The sequence below is a fragment of the Gekko japonicus genome, unplaced genomic scaffold (genome assembly GCF_001447785.1).
Source record: "Gekko japonicus isolate JY-2015 unplaced genomic scaffold, Gekko_japonicus_V1.1 scaffold980, whole genome shotgun sequence".
Taxonomy (NCBI): Eukaryota; Metazoa; Chordata; class Lepidosauria; order Squamata; family Gekkonidae; genus Gekko; species Gekko japonicus.
The window spans coordinates 633,186-643,296 of record NW_015177037.1 but is presented as its reverse complement, the minus strand read 5'-3'; the positions used below and the strand labels follow the sequence as shown (position 1 = coordinate 643,296).

General features: G+C 45.7%; 1 protein-coding gene across 1 annotated transcript in view; it reads right to left on the bottom strand.

Annotated features, from left to right (window-relative positions):
* Positions 1–10,111, bottom strand: part of CELSR3 (cadherin EGF LAG seven-pass G-type receptor 3) — a 169,046-nt gene that overhangs the window by 6,131 nt on the left and 152,804 nt on the right. The window contains exons 47-51 of the mRNA XM_015427973.1: positions 9,402–9,508; positions 5,719–5,788; positions 2,991–3,083; positions 2,380–2,484; positions 161–208 (exon numbers count right to left, since the gene is read on the bottom strand). Of these exons, the coding sequence (XP_015283459.1) occupies positions 161–208; positions 2,380–2,484; positions 2,991–3,083; positions 5,719–5,788; positions 9,402–9,508 (423 nt within the window). The remainder of the gene's footprint in view (positions 1–160; positions 209–2,379; positions 2,485–2,990; positions 3,084–5,718; positions 5,789–9,401; positions 9,509–10,111) is intronic.

The window sequence follows — 10,111 nt, the reverse complement described above, 5'->3', positions numbered from 1 at the left end:
TTTTCATAGCAGTTATAAATAGATGTGTTAATTAATGGCATAGAAACTCTGAGGTATTTCTACTAAAAGACAGCCAAGTGTTTTTTGTGACTGAAGCAAAAATCAAACGGTGCAAGATGAGGTAAAAATAACTCTCCCCAACAATACTAGATTATTATGCCCTCATAGATGACCATATTGAATACCATGGCAATGTTGAGGGCAGTTTCTGTTTTTTAATGTACACGCTGATAAATACCTGTGACTTTGCTCCCATGTCTATATCAACAAAGCCAAGATTGTTGTTCCCAGAGTCACATCCATTTATGGCTTCAGGAACTATTTTCTGTTACCAAAACAAGAGCACGACACAAGTTAAAAAGGACCTATGGTTATTTTGCCATATGCCATTTTAAGAGACAGGGCAGGAGAGAGAAATACAGAAGTTACCCCAAGGCTGATTAAGGCATCAGGCCCTCATGTCTTTTCTCTGATTGTCCTGCTAACAACGGTGTGTCCACTTCCCCAAACATAATTGCCCTTATGTTAGTGGATTTTTAAAAACTGTGATACACTGTTGCGCAAAGAAAATTTCATTATATCCAGGACCTGCCTGCCTGCCTGCTCTCTCTCCCTCTCCCTCGAAAAAGAGGTGCTCGAACTCTCAAGAGGGAAAAGAAGTTTTCAATCTGTATACTGAAAACTTATGAACTTTTAAACATTTTTTTTAAAAAATTGTCGAAGAGTTTCCGCAACTCTGTTCTGGCACGTTCCCCCAGAAAAAAAACACCCTGGTTATATCCAGGCAGCTAAATCCACTTATGCAAGGCATAGCACAAGAACTAATAACTGTGATTAGGCTTGCCAAGTCCCCCCGGGGGGCGGGGAAACCCCTGCCCCAGAGGCCCGTTCCCAGCCGCCAGCGGATCGGGCTCCGGGGAGAACTCCACCCCGACGTGCATGTCACCCGGAAGTGACGCAGGCACGCCGGGGGCGGGGCCACGGTCATCCAAGGGAAAACTCTATGGTTTTCCCTTGGATGGTCGTTGCCCCGCCCCAGCGTGCCCAGCGTGCCCGCATCACTTCCGGGTGACGTGGATGCAGCGCATGCACTCCAGCCGCCAGCCGGGAGTCCCCCGCTGTGACTCAATTCACACTTGGCAACCCTAACTGTTTGCACACCTGTTTCTTATTTAATAATACACTTATACAGCCAAATGTAATTGTAGTAAATGGCTACTGCTTATGACTGCACAAGGACTGTGGCATGTGCAACGCTACCACTTGTCCAACAATCCTTCCATTAAAAGATGCTAAGCTGGAGAGGAATTTCACACACATTTAATTGGATAAACACCACTGTTTCAAAAGGTGTTTTCACATAAGACATTGAGACTTTTTTTCTTTTCTCCCCTATAGTATTAATGGACGATGCTTCTTATATGAACAACATTTACTTGTTCGCAAACAGCACAGGAGACGCTCAAAGGCACTTTTAGTGTCATGCTCAGATATTAAGACAATAACCTAGACAGTTTTCCTTGTCCCTTTTCTGGGATTATTTATGGACTAACTATATGTAAGAGACTTTACTTCCCTCCTCTCAAATGTTAATACTTCAGAGCAGGAGAGTTTATCTTTCTTCAAAATATTTATTATTTACTATTGTCCAAATCAAATCTTTCCCGGAATCTGTGGCCAGCATTAAGATTATTCATATTTTATGTCATCCTACTATATGACGCAATGCAGAGCAACACAGAGCTGTAGGAAGTCTGTTCTGAGGCACTTTCACATGCCACAGAAATTGTTCTAGATACTGATGTACATATTATTATCACTGATTTAGGATTCACAGTGTGCTAGTCCCTCTACAGAACAGGAGCCCCACATGGAAATGAATTGTATACTGTTGCACAACACACACATTGGTTAGACTATTGTAACACTCTATATGGGGCTGCCCTTGACGATGGTTTGAAAATGTCAGTTGCTGCAAAATGCAGTGGCCAGGGTCCTAACTCAGAACATATAAAACTAGTTCTGTCCCAATTGCTTGTGTCAGATGACTTTTGGTGGATAACTGATACATTATATGATGGAGAGATAAATAACACTGATTGTGTTATGCCCTGGTTTTTTTACTATTTGATTTTTTAATTATTTTTTTAAAAAAATTGATTTGTGAGTTTTTTTGGGGACATTTCTGGAAATTTTAGAACTCCCATGACTTTAAAGAATGTACTTGTTTGAAACTTTGATGAAAAGTGGTATCAAATTCCTGCAATGAAAAATAAAGAAATTTATATCACAGACTGAGGAATCTGCACAGGTCTAAAATAAAAAATGAAGGACAGAAAAGACAGATTAAAAATCTAGATGCTAGATAGAATGATGGACCTTATTCTTCTTGGCTTCTTTCTTGGCTTCTTTCTTGGCTTTCTTTTCTGCTTTCTTCAGAGCTTTCTTCTTCCTTTTAATGAGGTTATCCACATCAACACCACACTGCAAAAGAGACAGCTATTTATGATACAGAACCTCTTGGCTTTTGGAAACTGTAGTGATGTTCCCTGTGTGCTCCTTGAGCATAATATTAATAGTTACAAGAGCCATGACCTAGAAGCCCCCTTCTTGCTTTGATCTTTGGCCAACTTGCATGTGACATAGGGGATCAGTGATTGGATTCTCAGACATGTAATCTGGTTGGAAAAAGCAGCCCCAGTTGAAGTCAATATAAATAAAGGCCATGGGGCTGAGGAAGGAAGGGTTTGACTGTGTTCCTGCATTGTTGCCCTCCATGAAAATGCCCACCACACAGATTGACAACATCATAATACAGCCCTGTGTCACTGCCCAGGTTCATATAGCGAAAAACTGTACTGTTGGGAGATCATCAGTGCAGTTCAAAGACTGTTGGTCTTTTCCTGCCAAATGGAATAAAGCCCAAATACATTTCCGAAGCCATGCCACAAGAAATGAAGGTTTCTCAAGAGACTTCAGGACCTTCTCACCTTCTTCTTTAGGGCCCCTGCATACAGTTCGGCATTAGCAAAATAAACGGTAGCAGAGGAGTGAAAAATTGTCACACCTGGGATCTTCTCAGCCTGGAAACAAAATGTAGAGTGAAGTTAGGTGCTTGCCTTAAAACGGCCAGATCTGGGGACAGATACCCATTCACTCACAGGGCCTATTACGGGTGGGGGGCATTTGGCCCTGGCCTCATATTCATGGACAGCCTCAAATTTAAACTTTTGAAGTTATCTCCAATCACAGAGATATACTTGAAAGATGTCATTCATTATACACCTTTAAATTCATATCCTGTTACTGGGCCACACTGCCTATAGTGTACACTATGAATTAATATCCTCCTCCATCAGTGGCAGTGAGGCCGGGAGGTGCACCAGGACCAGCAGCAGTGGAGGCTGGGATGAGAGCCATGCCAGTCCCTGCCCCTCTCACAGTCATCGCTGCTTAGGGCTGCCAAATCCCCCCGGGGGGCAGAATTCCCCCCCGCTTTGGAGCCCCGATTTCCGCCCCCGCGGAATCGGGGCCCGGGGGGAACCCCACCCCCGCTGCACGTCACTTCCCTGTGACGTCATCACGCTGGGGCGGGGCACAGCCATTTGAGGGGAAAACATAGAGTTTTCCCCTCAAATGGCTGTGCCCCGCCCCAGCGTGATGACGTCACAGGGAAGTGACATGCATGCGGTGCATGCGCACCAGGAGGCAACACAAAGTCCCCCGCCGGCACAGGTGAGTACATTTGGCAACCCTATCGCTGCTGTTGGAAGCCTAAAAAAATGGAAGTGGCTGAGGCCTCTCTCTCAAGCTCTGTGAGGCCCCGTTCACTCATGAAGTCCATTTGAGTGACCATGGGCAAGCCACTATCTTTCTTCATAGGGGTTTTCTCCAGATAAAATGGCATAACCTCACACATGATGTCCTTGTTACCCAGATAGGCACCCATGCAAAGTATCCTTTACACGTGTAAGACCCAACACTTGTCACCTGGGCAATAAACTTTGGGGTCTTCTGCCTGTGTATATCGGAGTCCCAATTCAGGGCAGCACTCCAAGAGAGTGAGGGAGAAAATAGCTCTTAAATGAGAAACATCTTTATTCTCCTAAAAAGATACAGAATGGAAAATGGAATGGCAGGAACAGCAAAATGAGACAGTAAAACAGTTGTATACAATAAAACCTTTGCAATAAGTCTACCTGCCTAGGAGCTATTGGGGGGAAACCTGGAGAAAAGCAGACCAGTAAAGCAAGTGGGGGGAGGCATTTTGAGGAATAAAAGGGAGAAAGAATGCATACAAGCCCGATACTGAAGAGAACATATGGGTGAGAGTCCAGTCCAGGGGTGGGGTGGGCGATGAAAAGTAGATCTACGGATGAAGTCCCAAAATTCAAAGGAGAGGGACAGTGATTTCACCCAAAGAGTAGGGGGCCAGAAAGTGAACCAGTCACAAGGTTGGGAGGCAGACTTGGGTCCAAAAACCAGCTACAAAGGTAGGAGGTCCGGAGGCAGATTTTTATACACCTTTAAATATTTTAGGAGAGAGGTACTGGCTTTGCTGGGATGGGAGCTTGGATGATAGGATTAGTGGCTGAGTTATAAAATGAAGCTGGGATGAATGAAGTTAGGATGGCAATGAGATGTACTGAGGCTGACCAGTCTGGGGCAGGGCTGGAAGTTCTGCCTAGGAGCTTGATTGAGAACCAAACTACACATTAAGGTGGACACAGGTCCAACCCAGGCCTGCTGATGCCATTTTAGGGGGGAAATTAGCCATATAAAAATTGCTGCAAGGGCTTGATCCTGATTGGGCCCATGGTGCAGTGGCACTACGAGCTGTCATTCCCACCCCATGTCTTTTCAAATGCTGAAGCAGGGTTGGGGGGCTGCTTAGGAACTTGAAAAGAAGGGGGGGATTGCCTGGGGCCACTGCAGCACAGGTTGGGCCCTAGAGGGAATTTTTAAATGGCTACATTTCCCTCTAAAATAGCATTAGCAGCCATGCATTGCACCCATGTCCATAGTGGCAGGTAATCTGGCATTGAACCAAGTTAGGGAATGGAGGAGTTTGGGCAAAGTCACGAGTCTCAGTTATTGTTCAGCAGTCCTGGATTTTTCATATCCAGTGTGTGAGGGAGCTGTAGAGGCTTGAGACAAAAGGCCTTTTATCAACATACTCCATAGAGTATTCCAGCAGGTGGGCTACTCTGTTTCTAGGGTGCCCATGGAAATTCCTGCCAATTTTTGGGGGCCCCAATTGCATGTCAAGATGTATGTTCTATCCAGGCCTCTGGCAGACTAACCAGAGGATCTTTAGGGGTTAATAATGATGGGGTCCCCATGGCAGGGTACCCTCAGCTTCTTGGAGACTGGGTGGGACAGAAATTTGACAAGGAAATAAAGTAGAGAATGTTGTAAATGACAGAAAGGTTTTTGAACTACGACACAACTTTTGAGTGGCTAAGCATCCGGATTCCTAGTAGTGTTTGAAGAAATATGCTGTTGTAATGATGATAGATAAGAGAGTGCCTGAGGAAGATTTAAAATCTTTTGTTGTTGAGGCTGCCGCCATTAGGATCATTCTCCTCTCCTGGCTTAGCCCCACAGGAGGAAAGTACTCTGTTTTGCTTGAGTCAATGAGTCAATTGAAAAGCACCATTTTACATACAGCTTCCCGCACAGTTATCTCCCTCAGTCACTTTCATATCACACTTTTACCTTGTCATACTCAGCTACATCTTTGTAAATGCCTGTCTTGGACACTTGCCCCAAGATGGAATACTTGGCCCTTGGGGAACATAGAAAAAGAGAAAGGGTTAGCAAAGGCTCCTTCAGTCTTATTAGCGAGGAAAATATTTGTTTTCTTTTATTTCAAACTATGAGAGAGCTACCAATAGTATAACATTTGTATTGGTGTGAAGTTACATTCATAACAAATAACAGTCTTACAGACACACATACTGTCATAATACAATGCCACTATCGTACCAAAAACGATGTGCTGTGTGGATGGGCTTATCTAAGTATGTAAGTGCTGTCAAGTCAGAACCAATTTATGGTGACCTCAGCAAGGGGCTTTCAATGCAAGTGATGAAGCAGAGGTGATTTGCCATTGCCTTCCTCTGCAAAGTCTTCATTGGGGATCTCCCATCCAAGTACCAACCCCACTTAGCTTCTGAGATCTGATGAGACTGAGCTATACTGTACTACCTGTCTTGGTGGGGTATAAATTGAATAAATAAATGAATGAATCCCTAAGAATATACATACAAATTTTAATAAATTTATTTATTAAATTTGATCTTTATACCACCTATTCCCTGTAAATGGGGCTCAGGGTGGTGAACAACAGTAGATAATGCAGCATATATCAGTTATGACATTTAAAATTACAATAAAATTCAGTCAAATTAAATCAGATGGCGAACAAGATTGGCTGTTCTGGTACTGCCTTGCAGGGGGTGGGGGTTAGAGAGCCAGCCAGAATGGATGCCATTGCTGTCCTCAGCCGGACACCTCGCTGAACATCTCTGCCTTACGTGCCCTGCGGAACTGCAACAAATCCCACTGGGCATGGATGCTACCTGGCAGAGAGTTCCACTAGGCTGAAGACAGCTGGATATCTCTCAAGCTGGGGACCACAAAGCAAGTTCTTATCAGCAGAGCATAATAGCCTTCGGGGGATATACCAGGAGAGGTGGTCCCGAAGGCACGTATGTCCCAGACCATTAAAGACCTTAAAGGTAAGCAACAAAACCTTGAACCTGATCCAGTGCTCAACTGGTAGCCAGGGCAGCTCACACAGCACAGATCGAATGCGTGCTGTTCTAGGGGTCCCTGTAAGGACCTACACCGCTGCATTCTGGACCAGCTGAAGTTTTTGGGTCAGTAGGTCCACATAGCGTGAGTTACAGTAGCCCAGTCTGGATGTAACTGTTGTGTGGATTACTGTGGCTAGGTCAGGGCAGGACATGAAGGGGGTCAAGTTGCCTGATCCAGTGCAGTTGGAAGAATGCCAGTCTGGCAACATTTGTGATATGGGCCTCCACTGATAAGGAGGCATCCAGAATCACGCCCAAGCTCTTGACAGTTGGAGCCGGTGTTAAGGGCATGCCATCAAGATCTGGGAGACACCACCCCAACCCTGAATCCTCCCTGCCCAGCCGCAGAACCTCAATCTTAGTAGGATTCAGTCTCAGTGGCTCTGTTTTAACCATCCCACCATAGCCTCCAACTCCTCAGCCAAAACTGATTGGGCAGTATCTGGCCAGTACTGATGACACCCCAGCCCAAAACTCCTCACCAACTGGGCAAAGGGGCACACATAGATGTTGAACAACATCAGGGAGTGGATTGCCCCCTGAGGGACCCCACATACTAAGGGGTGCCTAGGAGACACCTTTTCCCTAGTGCCACCCTCTGTCCTCGACCTTGGAGAAATGAGGCAATCCAAGACTACCCCACGAACCCCTATGTCGGCGAGGCAGTGGGTCAGGAGATCATGATCAGCCATGTCAAATGCTGCTGTAAGGTCAAGAAGTAATAGCAGCACTGACCCGCTTCAATCCAGCTGCCTGTGGAGATCATCTGTCAGAGCGACCAATGCCATCTCCATCCCATGGCCAGGGCAAAAGCTAGACTGGAATGGATCCAGTGCCAATGTGCCAGTGCCAGGAATTCTGGAGCTTCTCTGCCATTGTTCTCTCAATTACCTTTCCCAGAAATGAAACATTCAAAACTGGGCAGTAATTGGACAGATCCATGGTATCCAAAGTTGGCTTCTTTAAGAGCAGTACCACCACAGTCTCTTTTAATCCCTCCGGGTAGACCCCTGAATCCAGGGATAGATTGATAATGTCTACCAGAGGGTCCCATGTACCCTCACCACTGGCCTTCACCAGCCATGAGAGACGTGGGACTGAGGCCTAACAGCACCCAAAATCCTATCAGTGTACCAGATAGGGCAAACTGGAAACCGGCCGATAGTTGGCCAATTCGGCTGAATCCAAGGATGGTTTTTTCAGGAGAGGGTAGACCATCGCATCCTTGAGTGTTCCGGGGAATTGCAGAAGATAGTGGTTAGGAGTGCGGATACTAATCTGGGAGAACTGAGTTTGATTCCCCACCTCTCCACATGCAGCTGCTGGTGTGACCTTGGATCAGTTACAAGTTCTCTTAGAGCTGCTCTCTCAGAGCTCTCTCAGCTCCACCTACCTCACAGGGTGTCTGTTGTGTGGGGGGGAAGGGAAGCGAGATTGTAAGCCACTCTGAGGGCGATTCTGCATTGGCTTTCCCCTCCATTGTTTTACGAAATCCATGTTGGAACAGAAATTCCTCTCTGCATTGGATGCTGCTTTCACTTTCTTTGATCATTGGGTTTTATGGTACCTTCTGCATAGATTTATGGCCATTCAGGGGTGACTTTGCAGTCAGTATGGCATTGCCCTGAGGTATTTGAATGTGGTTTTGAGCTGCACCTGTTCTTCAGTTTGAGAAAATGTGGAGCGAATGCTAGATGCAGAATCGCACTGAGACTCCTTCAGGTAGTGAAGGGTTGGGTATAAATCTAATCTCCTCCTCGTCCTTCTTCTCTTCTCATGAAGTGGCACACCATGCTATCTCCTTTCTATCACTACTGCACTCCATGATAATTCGTTGGTCTTATTGCTGAGCATTCTGTACAGGCTCCTTTCTCTAGCTGTATTGCTCTCCTAAACTTACACCAGTTCTAAGAACTGGATATAGAGCTGTGGCACTTAAGGAAACAGTTAATTTCACCATGGTTGTAGCACAGCTCATGATTAAGTGGTACACATCGACCATTGTAGTTTGAGTCTGACAGCCCGTCTTTCTTACCCAAAATCTTTACCCCCCTATATGTACTATCTTTACCATCCCACGTTATTGCAGAACTTTTTTGTTTGCAGGACTGAATATTGTACCCACAATAGTTTTGCAGGGGAGATTTTTGAATAGGCCCTATACTAACAGAATTTGTCCTTGTGGCCTTAACAGGATTGATACATCCTTCCATGCCCTGCTGGAATGTGGATTTTTTGAGATTATGAGGGATTACTATATTAAGCCTTTATTCAACCAATCGTCCCCCTATACACCAGAAACCCTGGCTCTTTTGCTCAGTGATAAGGATCCTAAAGCTCACTCTAGCAATTGCAAAAATTTGTCTCAGTCCTTTTAGCCCTTGCATCTTAAAAGTAAGAAATAAGTGTCTTCTGCTGCTCGAGATTTCTGAATCAATGAGCTTCTAAGGGTACAAAAGGAAAAAGGTACACCGATGGTCTCATTCTTTCTTCTGCTCCCCTGGTTGTTCACTTAGTCTTGCTCAGTGGACGGCAATTGCCAATACCTTTTCTTCCCTCTAAAGCCAAAGGAATACTCACATCTGGGTCCTGAAGACAACAGTGAGAAGTGAAAAGACCACAGCGACCCCCAGCCCCATGTCAAGGTTCAGCACAATGGTGGCTACAAAGGTTACAAGCCAGATCAGCTGAGGGGGGAAAGAAAAAAAACAGACAGGGAAGATGTCAAATGTGGTTACAATAAAATGCCAGAGAAGTCCAGGAGTCAGCAAGACTTGTGGGAAACTCACTGAACTATGCTGCAGGTATATCTTGAGCTAGATTAATCACCTGTTACAGCAGAGCTGCCAAAAGCATCTGTGTGTGCTGCTGGTACCCTCAGTGAATATCAGAACTTAGGCCTGTACTGTAACATGCACGGTACAGATCGGGTCCTCTATTTAGGGTTGCCAACATGCAGGCGGATGCCCAAGGTCTCATGGAATTGTAGTTGATTTCCAGAATAGAGCTCAGACAACTGGAAAAAATGGAAGCTTCAGAGGGCGGACTCTGTATGAGATTGCTGGGTCTCCCCTGGCCACTGGAAGGAGATGGGGGGTGGGGGTGGCCAGACTAGGGTTGCCAAGTGCTTACCTGTCCCGGAGAGGGGGAGTCCAGCCTTGCTCCGGGAGTCTTCGCGCACACGCCACGCGCACGTCACACGGAAGTGACGCAAGCACGTCGGGGACATTGGGGGCAGGGCCACAATCATTTGAGGGAAAACCATAGAGTTTTCCCTCGGATGATTGTGG